At 40.0% G+C, this 16,610-nt stretch overlaps 1 protein-coding gene across 1 annotated transcript in view; it reads right to left on the minus strand.

Annotated features, from left to right (window-relative positions):
- The window catches only part of EXPH5 (exophilin 5), a 115,972-nt gene that overhangs the window by 55,797 nt on the left and 43,565 nt on the right, over positions 1 to 16,610 (minus strand). The window contains exon 2 of the mRNA XM_006833961.1: positions 697 to 857. Coding sequence (XP_006834024.1) covers positions 697 to 857 — 161 coding nt within the window. The remainder of the gene's footprint in view (positions 1 to 696; positions 858 to 16,610) is intronic.

Genomic DNA, 16,610 nt, shown 5'->3' on the forward strand with positions numbered 1-16,610 from the left:
ACCATGGCTCCTTTATATTGTTATACAGTCCCCCAAACCCAGTGCCACCGAGTTGATGTTGATTCGGACTCCCAGTGACCCTCTATAGGGTTTTTGAGTCTGCAGATCTTTATGAGGATAGTCAGTTTCATCATTCTCCTGCAAGTGGCTGGTGGGTTTGATCTACTGATCTTTCAGTTAGCAGTCCAAACGTTTATTTCATAATGTTGCGAGGGCTTTTTACATGATAATACATTGCTTTAGCATTCTATAATCTCTAATGCACTTCATTAGTCTTACAATAGCAGATTTTATGATTCTAATTTTGAGATGGGACTAAAAAGTGATTGGTGAAGTTGAATGACATTCCTTTTTCCTTCTCTTCCTCTACATTCCCTCCTTCCCCCCAGCCTTCTTCTTCATCAGTATCCTATTTATTTAACTGCTTACTGTGTCCAACTTTGTGTTTTATACATGCCATGCAATTCTCACAACCTATGAGTTAAATATTATCACACACATTTAAGGATGAGACAATTGAGCAACATAGAGACTAACTATGTAGCTTGAACAATCTAACATGAGTAGAGACAGGGTGCAGATTTGAATACAGGCCTTATTTTACATCAGCGTGTCTATGCTTCTAACCACTATACCATTTTTACTGATTCTAAAAACATATCTTAAGACAATATTATAGTAAAATATTTTTCTCACCATTTTTTGCCATCCTCTGCGTTAGCCTGTAGGTAAGTGGTTGTTTTAGCATTTGACTAATATCTGTTTCATCGCAAAACCTTTTTCTTTGAATTTCTTCAAACCATTCACCAGTTACTCCTTGAAGCCATCTGATATCTCTCTTTGTTTTCTGGAGTTTGCTGAAATTAAACAGAAACATCAATTCACTTTTTAAATTCTTGGAATTTTGACCCTCATTCACATCTAGTGTAAGTTCATGTGATGAGCTAAATTTTACTTGGTGTTGTTGAAATGATACAAATTTTAAGACTAGGGATAAAAAACATGGATCTGGTAAGAATTGCCTTTCACCATTGCGTCTACATTTTTTCTGTATACATGTTATATAGAAATTAACAACTGGGGTCTTAAATGCATTTGAGTCACCATCTGAGATGCAACTATTTGTCTCTTCCTGTCCAGAGCCAAGAAGAGTGAAGAAAATAAAAGACTCAGAGAAACAATTAGTCCAAAGGACTAATGGACCACATGAATCCCAGCCACCACTATCTACCACTCTAATCAGGATCTCAATAGAAGGTCCTGGGTAACGTGGGAGAAAAATGTAGAACATCATTCAATGTGATAAAAAAGACTAGACAGTTTACTGGTCTGATAGAAGCTGGTAGAATTCCTGAGACTATGGCCCTTAGACATCCTTCAAATCTGGAACTGAACCCACTCCCGGAGATCATCTTTCAGCCAAACTATAGGCCTATGAAGTGAATAATACTGGTGAGGGATGTAAACAATCAACCAAACAAGACCCAAAGTGCAGCATTTTCCTTCAGAAAGCAGGAAGGGGCAAGACAGATGGATGAATAGAAAGGGAGCAATCCACAAAGGAAGTGAGTGGTAAGAGTGTTGTAACACCAAGGAGAAGGCAACGAATATCACAAAACAAAGTGTGCGTAAATTATGAATGGGGAAATAACTTTCTCTGTAAAAGTTCACCCAAATCACAATAAAATGTCCAAAAAATTATTATGGAGTCCTGGTGTAGGATAATGGAATGCTAACTGCAAGGTTGGCAGTTCAAATCCACCAGCCACTCCTTGAAAACCCTATAAAAATGGGTCACTATGAGTCGGAACTGACTTGACGGTACTTGACATTTTATATATATTGTAAAGTGCCATTGTTTCCGTTCTGACTCATAGTGACCCTGTATAGGGTTTCCAAGGCAGCTGGTGAGCTTGAACTGCTGACGTTGCAGATCAAACCAACTTTGCAATACAGCACACTAACCTGCGGTGCCAATATATATATATATATATATATATATATATAGAGAGAGAGAGAGAGAGAGAGAAAGAAAGAGAGACTTCTGGTGTGGTGCTGCCGGGTTAATGCGGTCAACTGCAACATTGGCTTGGGTCGTTAAGGCCAGCAGTTCCAACTCACCAGCTGCTTCTTGGAAACCTTTTAAGGGTCGCTATGAGTCGGATCCCGACTCGATGGCACTTATGTCAGAAGAACAAGTAGGCCTGTATTGGAAGAATGCAGCCAGAATGCTTCTTAGAAGCCAGGATGGCAAGACATAGTCCCTCGTACTTTGGATAAGTGAGGGACCAGTGCCTGGAGAAGGACATCATGCTTGGTAAAATGGAGGGTTTGTGAAAAAGAGGAAGATTCCCAATGACACAGTGACATCAGCAATGGATTCAAATGTAACAATTATAAGGATGGCCCAGGACCAGGCACTGTTTCCTTCTGTTGTACATAGGGTCGCTATGAGTCAGAACCGGCTCAATGGTACCTAACAATAACAACAAATATCTACATCTATGTTGTTGTTGTTAAGTGTCATCTGACTCGCAGAGGCCCTGTACAAGGTTTCCAAGGAGTGGCTGGTGGGTTTGAACCTCCAACTCTACGGTTAGCAGTCCAGTCCTTATCCTACAGTGCTACACCAGGACTCCCACCATCAAAATACCAAGCCTGAAACTCTATCATTATCTCTTCCTCCTTGCTCTTTCCAGGTTAAGTTCTTTCTTAAATGAAAATTCTGCTCTAAGTCCTTTAATTACCTGTTGTGATTTGATTTTGTTTCTTTTCTTAAATAAAGCATCTCGTTTTTCTGTTTCAGGAGGACCCCAGGGCTGTTTGGAAATGAGAGCTACTAATCTAAAGGGCAATGTCCCTGGTCAGAGGTGACACGATCAGAAAAGGGAGTTTGAGGAACATGATGAAGTCTTACACATTGGTCACTTTTGCCTAGCACTGGTGGATAAGTTAGCCTTGTTGTTGTGTTCCAAGCTTGGGAAATTCTACTGTTTGAGGAAGTGTTTCATGTCTCTCAGCAGCTGTTGCCCTTTATTCAGGGTCTGTTGTGAAGGACAAGTGTATTAGGTGATCATGAAGAACTCTGCAAAGTGGCAAATTTGGGGTTAAAGGCAATGAGCTGAGATAGACAGGATTCAGCCTCCTGCTTGAGGCTATGATACCGCCATTTCATAAAATAATTGAGCAGGAAGCCAGAGGCCACCGTGCCCAGACTTGCATTTTGAAAAGCATTAGGCAGCAATCATTATGTTTAACCTACAGAATTTGTATCAAATCAAAATCCAAATCCACTGCTATCTAGTCTATTTGAACTCATAGAACGAGTAGAACTGCCCCATAGATTTTCTAAGGCTGAAAATCTTTATGGAAGCAGATTGACACATCTTCTCTAGTGCAGCTACTGGTGGGTTCTAAATGACAGCCTTTTGGTTAGCAGCTAAGTGCTTAACCACTGTGCCACCATTGCTGTTGTTAAGTGCCATCTGTTCCGACTCATAAGTGACCCTGTATAGGTAGGGTTTCCAAAGTGTGGCATTTTGCCACTGCCACCGCTCTGACAGATGGTCACGCCTATCTCCATGGCTAAGAGACCACAATATTCTAACAAATATTGGCAGCCTCCAACTTATTGATACCTGATTTATTCACATCACACATTTGCACCTTATCTCCATTTCCTCTGAATCCTTCCAATTGTTGGTTCTCCAACATCCCATCCATATCCAATCACATTTCAGTAGACAGTCAAGCTTAGGAACTCTCTAAATCAACATAGCTTTCCTTTCTTTTCTAGATGCTGAAAGGTGCCTTGGTGGCACAGTGGATAAACACTTGTCCAAGAAACAAAAAGTCAATGGTCTGAACCCACCAGGCGCTCCAAGTGAGAAAGATGTGGCATGGCAGTCTGCTTCTGTAAAGCGGAAAGCTTTTAGATCTGTGGTGCTATGGGTTAATGTACTGGACTGCAAAGTTGATTTGAACCTCAAGGTTGGTGGCTCAAGCTTACCAGCAGCTCCTCAGAAACCCTATACAGGGTCGCTATGGGTCAGAACTGACATGATGGCACTTAACAATAACAACAACAACTCTGTCTTAGAGGACTGCTTATGAGTTGGAATGTTGGCAACGGGTTTGGGCTGGAGGCTCACTGTAACACTGACTCTGCCTTAGAATGATCACAGTTCACTTAATCCCATCTCAGGTGCTCACTCCATATTCGCACACATATCCACCATTGCCTGTTTCTTTTCCAACTTCTTGCCAGTGCAGTCAGAAATTTGTATTCCCCATGAATCTTTGTGTTGTTGTTGTTGTTGTTGTTATGTGCCGTGGAGTCAGTTCCGACTCATAGCAACCCTGCACAGGGTTTCCGAGGCTGTAAATCTTTATGGGAACAGACTGCCTCATCTTTCTCCTGCGGAACAGCTGGTAGTTTCGAACTGCTGACCTTGTGGTTCATAGCCCGATTCGTAACTACTACGCTACCAGAGCTCCTTTACTTTGAAATCTATTTCCTAAATCTACAACAATATACCCCTGCCCCCAAATATGCTGATTTAACTGAACATTATGCAGTCACTGAATATTATTATGCAGGCAACAAAGAATCCTGGGAAAATACATATGTCATATACAAAATAGGAAAAGCAAAATTCAACAATTTATATATGATTATGTTTTTGTTAAGTGCTGTCGAGTTGGTTCTGATTCATAATGACCTTGAGTAGGGTTTCTGAGGCTGTAATTTTTTGTGGGAACAGATTTTAGCGATATAAAAATGATGCACTCTAGTTTACTCTAGGGAAAATTGAAAACATCTGATTTCTTAGAGTAGAATAATTATGGTAATTGTGTATCTATTCAATAAGTAGAATTATTTTTCTTTTTGTTTAACTGTGAATTTTAATTTATATTAGCATTTTAAAATAACTGTTTTGAGATACAAAGAAATTCTATTTTTCACAGTTTTAACACAATCACTATTGCCTTTTTGATATGATTTTTCCTCTGCATTTCTTATATGGTTGTGATAAAAAAGTTATTCAATGAACATTTGTGAGGCTCTGGAATACAATGGTGAGCAAAGAAATACAGTTCCTGCCCTAGTGGGGCTTATAGTCTAGTCAGCGAGACAGACATGAATCCAATAGTGATACAGATGTATGGTAAGTTTGATTTAATCATTTGATGCATGTTTACACTCTGAGTACAGAGCCGTGAACAAGATAAGTTCCCTACCTCAGGGAATTTATATTCTGTTTGGGAAAGGCAACCAGTAAAAAAGTAGGAAGTACTACGAGAACACATAACAAGGGGACCTGTTCTGGCCAGCTATGACAATTTCTCTGAATAAAGGACATACGGACTGAAGGCTGGAGGATAAGGGATGAGGTAAGGGGACAGTGTATGGGGGTCTGAGAGAGCTTCCTATCTATTGTAGAGCAACAAAAATCCTAAGGGAACAGAGAGGAATTCGCTGGCTAGAGATAGACACATGTTAACTCCAGTGATAGGGAGGGCATTATACAACAAGTGAGAGAGTGGAGGATGAATGAAGGAGACAGGAGAAGACACAGGGAGACATGAATGGGCTAAAGGGGATAGAGGTAAATAGTGGTATTCGCACAACCTTGGAACAACATGTATCTCTGTAGATACATGGGTCGAGACAGAGACTGAATGGGCAAGGAAGGAAGAATAGGGTATTTATATATCCCACAAATATATGAGTTTGAAATAGAATATTTATACATGAGTATTTACCTTTCTTGCAAACACAATTGTGAATGTGATGGAGCATAAAGCAAAATGATGAAAACTTCTCATACATTATTAAACATCTTAAGGCAATGAGTTGCTGGGTCTGGGGGCTCAGGACCATAGTCTTAGGAGACACCATGGTCAACTGGCATAACGGATCTTGAAAGCTCATGAGTGGCCATGTTAAGATGCAGCTATTGGTCTCTCCACGTGTGGAAAAAGAAAAGTGATAAGAATTGAAGAGGCTTGGAATCTATTAGTCCAATGGACTAAGGAACACGTGACTATCAGTCTCCATGATTCTGAAATCAGAAGAACTAGAGAATGCCTGGCTACTCCTACCAACTGCTCTGAAAGGATTGTGATGGTGGTGCTGGAGAAAAGTAGGACTCCAGAGTTACGTAGGGAAATAAAACTGACCCCCAACTGTCCACCAAGCGATGACGTTGGAAGATTAGGGACAGAGACATGTAAAGAAAGACCCCTAGATCTCTGATTGACACAAATGTATGAAAGATGTTATTCCTAAAGATAGTACACATGCAAACTTAAATGCAGTGTTATTTAACAAACACTTTTAACATTACTAACCTTCAGAACAATTATTAAACATTCGTATTATATATGAGATGCATTTGAGTTATGGTATTGGAGAAGAGTATTAAAAGTACCACAGACTGCCAAAAGAACAAACAAATCTGTGTTGGAAGAAGTACAACCCTAGAGCTTCTTAAAAGCCAGGATGGTGAGACTTCGTCTCTCATACTTCAGACATGTTGTCAGGAAGGACCAGTCCCTGGAGAACAGCATCATGCTTGGCAAAATGAAGGGTCAGCGAAAAGGAGGAAGGCCCCTGGGTTGGCAGAGTGGCAGCAGCACTGAATTCAAGCATAACAATTGTGAGGATGGTACTTGAACGGGCAGTGTTTCATACTGTTGTGTAGGACACTGTTTATCCTTGTCCTTGTTCCTTGTGCAGGACACTGATGTTTTCTCTTATAAATAATGCTGTATTTTGTGCATTTTCTATTTGTGTAGGGTCTCTGACAAACACTGAAGTAGAATTATTGGGTCAAAAGGTCAAAACTATTTTGTGATTCTTTATTAAAAAACAGTTCCTGTCAAATCGACTCTGACTCATCGTATCCCCATGTGTGTCATAGAGAGCTTTGCTCCATAGAGTTTTCAATGGTTAATTAAAAAGCAAATTGATTGCCAGGCCTTTTTCTGAGGCACTTCTGGGAGAATTTGAACCTGAAACTTTTCATTAGCAGTCAAGTGCTTCAACTGTTTGCACCACTCCGGGACTCTGTGATTCTCTGTACAGACTAACAACATGATTTTCAAAATGGGTGTACCAATTCTATTCAAGTCAGCAAAGCTTGGTGGTGGTGGTGGTTACGTGCCGTGGAGTTGGTTCTGACTCATAGTGACCCTGTACAGGGTTTCCGAGGCTGTAAATCTTTATGGGTGCAGAAAGCCTCATCTTTCTCCAACAGAACAGCTGGTAGTTTCGAACTGTTGACCTTGCAGTTCGCAGCCGATTCATAACCACTATGTTACCAGAGCTCCTTAGACTGCCTAATTGGCATCCTTGAAAGACTAAGTATTATCCTTTCAAGTTTTTTGTTCTCCCTAATACTTTAAAGTATCATCTTTATTGTTGTAGGTGATTATTTATCTTTTTAAGAAATTTTGTTCAATAAAACATGGTACATCTTATAGGCAGGCTGATGAAAGGAAATGTGGATAGGTCTCTTGTGATACAATAGTGAATAATTGTTATCAGGACTGATTGTGAGGGTTGGAAATGTAAAGGTAGACGTTTTTTAGCAAGGAGAGGAGTGATTAACTTTGCAGTCTAGGAGTGGAGGTCCCTGGATCCTTATCAAGGGAGAAGAGCGGAGAGCGGAACCCTACCCAGAAAAGCAGTGACGCCAGAGATGGAGGCAGAGACGATGACGTGGAGATGTGGAGAGATGGATAGAGGAGCTGGAGACTTTAGACCCAGAGAGGAAGAGGGGCTGTGTGCTCACTACCGGGGGCAGGGGTGGGCTGGCTTGCAGGGTATGCCCTGTGGTTGGTTGATGATGCATGGAGGGGGAGGGGATTGTAACCATGGCAACGAAACAACTATGATAGGATGAATGTAAAACTAATGTTCTCCCCTGTAAACTATCACATAATTCACAATATTTAAAAAAAAAAAAGAATTAAAAAAAACCCAAACATGCTACATCTCTTTGATAAAGAAGATGTATGAACACTTTCCTATATGTCTGTTGTTGTTGTTGTTAAGTGCCGTCGAGTCGGTTCCGACCCATAGCGACCCTGTAAAGGGTTTCCGAGGGTGTAAATCTTTACGGGAGTAGAAAGCCTCATCTTTCTCCCCCGGAGCAGCTGGTAGTTTCGAACCGCTGACCTTAAGGTTCGCAGCCCGATTCGTAACCACTACGCTACTATACTGATTATATTTTGTGTTTTGGCAATTGTTTGTTTAGTCAATGTATAATTCAGTACCTCAAAGGTTTTCACTGGAAAGAGATATCGTTAATAAAAGTATTAACTCATTATTTTTCTTTGCTATAAATCTTTCCCATAGGCTTTTAGCTTTTATTTTGACTAAACTTTGAATGTTGTGCCATAGAAGCCTCATTCTGGTTAGGGCTAGAGTAGGAAAAACATAGCCTGTAAATATGCTTACACTAATATTTGTTCCCTGAAGACACTGAGAAATAAAATGCAACCAGTTTTACATGTTGATACAACACATGAAGGGGGCATGATGTAAAGAAATTTTGAAGTTTTAAAGAAGATCGTGGTACAGTTGTCAGGAAAGTGGGTAAACTTTTGCAGTCAAGAATCTAAAAACTCACAGTTCAAGTGGTCAAAAAAATGACACTGTTTACCTCTTATCAATGAGTCCCACGGTATGCAAACAGTTACTGTGCTTGGCTAACTCACTGAAAGTTTGGAGGTTCAAGCCCACCCAGAGGTCCTGATGATCTACATCTGAAAAATCAGCTGTTGAAAATCCAACAGAGCACATGGGGTCTCCAAGAGTTTATTATTTTTTTCAATCTCTTAACCAAGAAATCAGAGCTGTGGTGGCATAGTGGCTTATTTGCTGGGCTGTTAGTCACGTGGTGGGCAGTTAGTATCCACCAGCTGCTCCATGGGAGAAAGAGGAGGCTGTCTGCACTCATAAAAATGTATAGCCTTGAAAACCCAACAACAAACAAGACAGCAGAATAGAAATAGTTTTGGCCTTCAAAGTTAAGGTGACTTTGGATGGAAAACTATGAGTGACATAAAAGTCTAAACTCTCTGGGTATCTGTAACTTACCTTCTTAAACTTTGTTGTTGTTAAAATGCCATCGAGTTTAATATGACTCAGTTTCCCGTGGAAAGGCTGAGGGTTTGAACCACCAACTTTTCAGCCAGCAAACCAGTTTTTATCCAATAGTGCCACACTGGGACTCCTTAACCTTACATACAAACAAAACAGCCCATGTGCTATAGAATAAATACAGTGTGTACATTCACAATAACTGTCCAAGCTTCTTGTACTAACAGCACAACCATGGCAAAATCAGTGGTTTACACTCATTCATTTACTCATGAACACTAAAATATCAAAGAAACTCAGCACTAGCAAATCAGGAAAAATTATGGGCATAAAGGAGGGGCACAATGACTTATGAAACTTAAGAGGCTAGTATTGTATGTGTCAGCCAGTCTTAGTTTGACAGGTAAGACATTTGTTTGTAAGTGGCATTCAACCAAGTTCATAACCATTCTGCGGTGGGCTTTTCCTCATTTATATGTATTGGTTTGCTATAACTCAGATGGTTATCGAGAACATACAGACTACTTTCAAGGTTACAATAACAAACATATGAGTAAATTACCAGTACATAGTTTAGTTAATTTGTTCAGCTTGACTCAACATATCACAAGGGACTGTTGTCTACACTTATAATTTGTTTTACCTCCAGGCTGATCAACATAACTAAATTTATTCAGGTCATTTCTTGCTTTGCCATAACCCCAGCCCTCTGCTCCAAGTTAAATGTCCGATCTTCATTCATATGGATCTTAGTTGACTGAGCGCTGTCTTGAATCCCTTCCTAAAAAAACCCCCAGTTGCTAGTTGAATTGATCCCTACTCATGGTGACCTCATGTGTGTAAGAGCAGATTTGTGCTCCATAGGATTTTCAATAACTGAATTTCAAAATTTCTTTTGCCATTTCTAGCATCTTCTAAATAAGTCTTTTTCCTTAGGTTCTTCCTGCTGAGTTCAGTTTCCTTTTCCATTATTTTCCAGACATGAGTTAATAAACCTTTGTTCTGATCTCCTCTTCTTTGGCTTCAACTGTTCTTTACTCACCTCCCTTTTGTGAAAGTCTTCAACCTCTATTTCTAAAACGATTTAATTATGTACTAACTACTTAAACTGTGCTCAGTAATGCTGTTGATGTTGTTGTGAGCCATTGAATTGGGTCTGAATCATATCAGCCTTGTTTAGGGTTTCACAGAGCTACTGTGAACTGCCGATCTTATAGTTACCAATCCAAAGCTCTGTATTTATCTTCCACATTTTCTCCCCATTTACCTGCTCCCTGATCCATTCCTGAATGAAAAGAATACTGAATCTGCACATAGACCAAGAGGCAGTTCAACCAGAACAAGGGAACACCGAATAGTTTAAAATCAGAAAAGGTGTGTGCTAGGGTATCCTCTCATCATACTTATTCAATCTGTATGCTGAGCAAATAATCTCAGAAGTTGATTTATATGAAGAAAAATGTGGTATCAGGATTGGAAGAAGACTCATTAATAACCCGTGATATGCAGATGGCACAACCTCGTTTTCTGGAAGCAAGAGGACTTAAATATTTAATGATGAAGATCAAAGATTACAGCCTTCAGTATGGGTTGCACCTCAATGTAAGGAAACAAAAAGCTTCACAACTGGATCAATAAATGATATCATGATAAATGGAGAAAAGATTGAAGTTGTCAAAGACTTCATTTTACTTGGATCCACAACCAATACTCCTTCCTGGACGCAGCAGTCAAGAAATCAATGCATTGCATTAGACAAAATCTTCTGGAAAGGCCTTTTTAAAGTGTTCAAGAGCAAAGATATCATTTTGAAGACTAAGGTGCACTTGACTCAAGACATGGTATTATCATGGAGGGTCAGAGAAAAAGAGGAAGACCCCCAGCGAGATGGATTGGCTAAGCGGCAACATCAATGGGCTCAAGCGTGGCAACAATTGTGAGGTTAGCCCAGGATCGGGCACTGTTTCGTTCTGTTGTACATAGGGTTGCTATGAGTCAGTATCGACTCGATGGCACCTAACAACAACAACAACATATGCATGTGAAACTTAGACAATGAATAAGGAAGACCATAGAAGAATCAACGTAGTTGAATTATGGTTTTGGCGAAGAATATTGAAAGTACCATGGAGTGCCAGAAGAACAAACAAATCTGTGTTGAAAGAAGTGCCTCTGGAATGCTTCTTAGAAGCAGGGCTAGTAAGACGTCGTGGATCTTGCTTTGGACATGTTCTGAGGAGGGACCAATCCCTGGAGAAGCATATCATACTTGGTAAAGTGAAGGGTCAGTGAAAAAAGGAAGATTCCCAAGGAGATGGACTGACACAGTGGTAGCAGCAGTGAGCTCAAATGTAACAACAATTGTGAGGATTGTGCAAGACAGGGCAGTATTTCGTTATTTTGTACAAAGAGTCGCTATAAGTTGGAACTCACTCAACAGCACACAACAATAATAACATTATTAATCCTCACAGTGATGGTGCAGAGGTTCCAATGTGCTCATTTCCAGAGAGAATACTGATGCTTATGCAGGGATATGAACTTACACCTCTGATTCTAAAACTTATGTTCTCCTTACCTTAAATCTCACTGACTTTGAGTACTATTAACTCTAATAATAAATGAGTGAGCAATAGATATAAGCTTAAGTGACTTTTGCCAATTGAAAAAGTGGCGATAATTCAAATCTGACTGAGTTATGCAAATTTTGAAAACCAACACATCCCCTCAGCCAGGAAATAAGACTTACAGTTTCCATGATCTTGTCAGAAAAATCTCAAATATTTTCAAAATATGTGAGAAATTAAATCATAAATTCCTCTTGCTGCTTTTGCTGTTCTCACCTCCCATTATCTCCTAACTCAGTGTTTCCTCTACTTCTCTTATCTTCTTGGATTCGGTACACATATCCTTTTTCTTTGACAATGACTTTCTTGTAAGGAGCCATCTCATTACACCAGGAGGGTAGCTATTCTGATTCCCATCAACCTTCTACTCTTGGCTTCAAATATTTTCAAAACCTCCACCCTACGTTGGTTTTAAAGGAGCTCTGGTAGCGTAGTGGTTACAAATCGGGCTGCTAATCTCAAGGTTAGCAGTTTGAGACTACCAGCTGTTCCGGGGGAGAAAGATGAGGCTTTCTGCTCCCGTAAAGATTTACAGCCTCAGAAACCCTGTACAGGGTCGCTATGAGTCAGAACTGACTCCACAGCATACGACCATCACCATACTGGTCATAAGAAGTCCTCACGGTACAGTGGTTAAGCACTGGGCTGCTAATCAAAAGGTCGGCAGTTTGAACCCACCAGCTGCTCTGCAGAAGGAAAATAAGGCAGTCTGCTTCTGTAAACATTTATGACTTGCATACCCTAGGTGGCAGTTTCACTCTGTCCTATGGGGTCTCTATGAGTCGGAATCCATTTAATAATCGAGGATTTTGGGTTTTGAATCCTGGTGTTCAAGTTCTATAATCAGGGAATTTCATAATTTTCAATTACACAGAATCCTTTAAAAGTGGATTTGCCCCTTGAGTTATAAGAGATGAAAGCAAGCATTCAAGTTGTCCTCCCACACAAGAATGCCAACACATTTTTGTTTCATATTACCCAGCAACCATAACACATAGAAACACATAAATTTAATGTATAGGGTGAGGACTCTATCCTGAGCCAAAGTCTCAACTTTGGGTTAATGTCATAATGGAGAATGGATCAGTATTTGCAAGCAAGAACTTTTCAAACACTTGAAGCCCCAAAAGAGACTCACCAGCTCAGGAGAGCGTTGTTCCTTTGTCTTCCTGCCCAAGAAAGTATTAACTGCAAGAGCAGATCTCTTACAGCAGGTCCTCTAAGGAAAGCTTTAGGACACACAGTGTAAGTTCTCAGCCAGGAAGAGGCCGAATAAAGGAAGTAAAGGCCCTTGTTCCGTGATTTGCAAAAGCGTCTTTACAATCTGGGGCCTGGTCTCTTCTCTCCCTCATTGCGCTTCAAAAAAGATTGTTATTTGAGAGCTTTTGCCCTTGACATCAGAGATTGTTCTTTAGCTCAGCCCACAGCTCACCAACTCAGGGAGGGGCAGGAATTAGAAAGAGCAAGCATGTGTATTGAAAACATGCCCTTTTGATAATAGTAAAGGTAACCCACAGAGGGAGGACTGAAGGAAGGGGAACTCAGATAAGAAAAAGTAGTAATCTAATCTCAAAAAAAAGGCAACAAAGGAAAAACCTCTAGAGTTCAAAGAGTGTCAACAAAATATTGTTAGATAACAAAACCCACTTAAACTTCTTCAATGGCTGTGACCAGAAATCCCCTTAATCTAAGATAAAGTACAACCTTTTATTTCTTTCTTTTTAATTGGTCATTTCAACCTTTTTGGATGTTTATTCTCACATGATATGAAAGTCACAACTGAAGGAAAGATGTTATATAAGTAATAATAAACAAACAAAAACCAGTTACCATTGAATGAATTCTGACTCATGGCCACCCCATGCATGCCAGAGTAGAATCTTCTATACGGTTTTCAAGGATAATTTTTCGGAAGTAGATTGCTAGACTTTTCTTCAGAATGCACCTCTGGGTAGATTCGAACCTCCAACCTTTTGCTTAGTACTTCAGTCCATTAAGTCTTTGTATCTCCCATACTGGTTCAGATCACAGTCAACTTACTTGGTGATCTGTTACCAACAGTTCCCTATAGAAGGTACTATAAAAAGAACTAGCTGTTCCTGAGGTCAATGCAAAAGTTTAAAAGTCAATCCGTCTTGTAGACATTCAAGGCTTTTCTGTCTTTCTAGGTTTATCTTATCCTTTTCTGAGTCCATTTATGCATGTTACCCAAGGACCCTAGTAGCACAGTGGCTTACCAGCTAGCTGGCTTTCTAACTGAAAGGTCATTAGTTTGAATCTACTAGTTGTCCTCAGAAAGATAAGGCTTTCTGCTCCTGTAAAGATTTATACCCTTGGAAACCCTACACAGGGTCTCTGTGGGTCAAAATTGACTCGGTCGCATACAACTACTACCACCAGCACACCTGTTAGCCCAACCACCTCAGAGAATACCCAGTGTCACTTCTGTAATGACTGCATTGATTTAGTTGTCATATCCATGTTTGACTTTCCCATCAGACTTCTGCTCCTTGAGGACAGATTCTGAGTCTTACTCAGTTTTGTATCCCCAGGACCTACAATGAACTGTCCATACATATTTCTCAACTCTGGGGTTACTGAATGACCTACAGAGGTATCAATTCAGTCAATATTTGACATAAGTGAGAGAAGAAATTCTGCACACGATTTAGAAATATGTATTTAGAAAGTAATGTTTCTACAAGGAATAGTACAGGAAGTTAGTCATAACTAACATTTGCTCAGTGCTACTACAGGGCTTAGTGTAGCTCTGTAGAAAAAGTACTGGACTTTTAACTACAAGGTCAGCAGTTCAAACCCACCAGGTGCGCCTCAGAAATCCTACATAGGGTTGCTTTGAGTCAGAACCGACTTGAAAATTCTTAACAACAATAACAACTTTGAGCCAGGTACGAATACACGTATCGACTAGCTTAGTTTTCATAAGAACCCTATGAGAAATAATATTCCCATTTTCCCAATGAGAAAATTAAGGTACAGAGAGGTACTTAAAATTACACTGCTTGGGTTGAATCCTGTCTCTGACCTTTATTAACTGTGTGATTTTTTAATTTCTCTGTGCCTCAGTTTTCTCTTCAGTAAAATAGGGATTTGTTGTTGTTGTTAAGTGCCATTGAGTCGGTTCTGACTCATAGCAACCCTGTATAGGATTTCTGAGGAGCAGCAGGTGAATTTGAACTGCCAACCTTAGATAAGAGTAATAAAATAGGGAGAGTTAATAGATATATGTTAGGCCCATACACTCAAGGCTGACCTAGAGAAAGTACTGAGCATGTAACCCCATCCTCAACACAATGGAAGTCAATAGACTCTTTCTCAGGATTTCCCTTTGTCTTTAAAGAAATGCCAAAGCATCAACTGTTTCATTTTTGAATGATTTTAACTAAGGAGTAGCACGTGCCACTCCTTATTCTCCATGTTGCACTAAACTTGGTAGTGTGATTATGAGAAAACTCAACTCTGCAGGGCAGATAATCACAAACACAGCTTCAAAGGCATGCTCAGGACAGGGGGAGTATGGAAGTTAGGGTTACTGCCAGTCCCTGGACTGAAGGTGCTGACTGATGCCAAGGTTTGGAATGCACATTTATACAGAAAGAATATAGAGCATATTTTAGAAACAGGTCTAACATGTATATCATTCCAAACCTTAATAAGGCAAACATACAGAAACTTAGAAGCACTTACACGCCTATTTACCCTAAACCTGGATTTCAGTCTAACTTTGGAAAGTTATTATTGACTCATTGACAGAACCACAATTTATTGAGCACTTACTGAGTGCCAAGCATAACTCTAGGAGTTTGGCAAACATGAACGCACAAAAGACACAAGGAGCTTTGCTTTCCTGGGGTGTGAAGTCTAGCAGGTGGCAGTATTGCCACAGTCACCTCCCTGGTCCAAACCGTCTTTACATTGCCAGGACTTTCTCCTGTAAAGCTGCTGGTTGGGTTCAAACCACCAACCTCTCAGTCAGCAGCTGAGCCCTTAACTGCTGTGCCTTCAAAACTCCTTTTTTTCTCATTTAGACTTTAGCTAAAATGCCACATCGTTTCCTGACTTGCCAATAGAAACGATCTCCTCTTCCAACTACTGTCACGTTCCTTATTCTCATTCAGTTCTTTCTGAAATCATCTTCAGTTAATTTACCTTTTTAATTGTTTGTGTCCCCCTGTTCTCTACTAAAATATGACCCATAAGAGTAAGGATCTTGACTGTTCTGTTTTTTGTGTCTCCGTGATCTGGACTGATAACTGTCATGGAGCAGGGGTTCATTAAGCCCTTGTTGAGCAAATTGAGTAAATATGAATTTGGATAACTCTCTTCTTTCTGGACCTGTATTTCTTCATCTATAAAACATGAAGGTTTCAGGGAACACTATGGTCAATTGTTATAACAAAGTCCACAGTCTACTCTGGTGAGTAGCGTCTGGGATATTATAAACTATGAGTGGCTGTATAAGGTGCAGCTATTGGTCTCTTCATGTAAGGAAGAAAGAAGACTGATGAGAATTGAAGATGCTTGCAATCAATTAGTCCAACGGAGTAATGAAACATGTGGATGTCAGTTTCCATGATTTTGAAACCAGAAGAACTAGATGGTGCCCAGCTACCACTACACAACTGCTCTGAAAAGAATCACATTAGAGGGTCCCAGAGAGTGGGAGAAAATGTGAAACAAAACTCAAAGTTATATATAAGAAAAAAAGACCAGGCTTATTGATCAGAAAAAAACTGGAGGAACTTCAAGTCTGGAAAGGAACTCATCCTTGTGGCCCAATTTTCAGCCAAGCATTCCATGGTAAGGATACCTTACGACAACACTGGTAAAGTATGTCCACCATGGAATGG

Source organism: Chrysochloris asiatica, unplaced genomic scaffold (genome assembly GCF_000296735.1).
Source record: "Chrysochloris asiatica unplaced genomic scaffold, ChrAsi1.0 scaffold00008, whole genome shotgun sequence".
NCBI lineage: Eukaryota > Metazoa > Chordata > Mammalia > Afrosoricida > Chrysochloridae > Chrysochloris > Chrysochloris asiatica.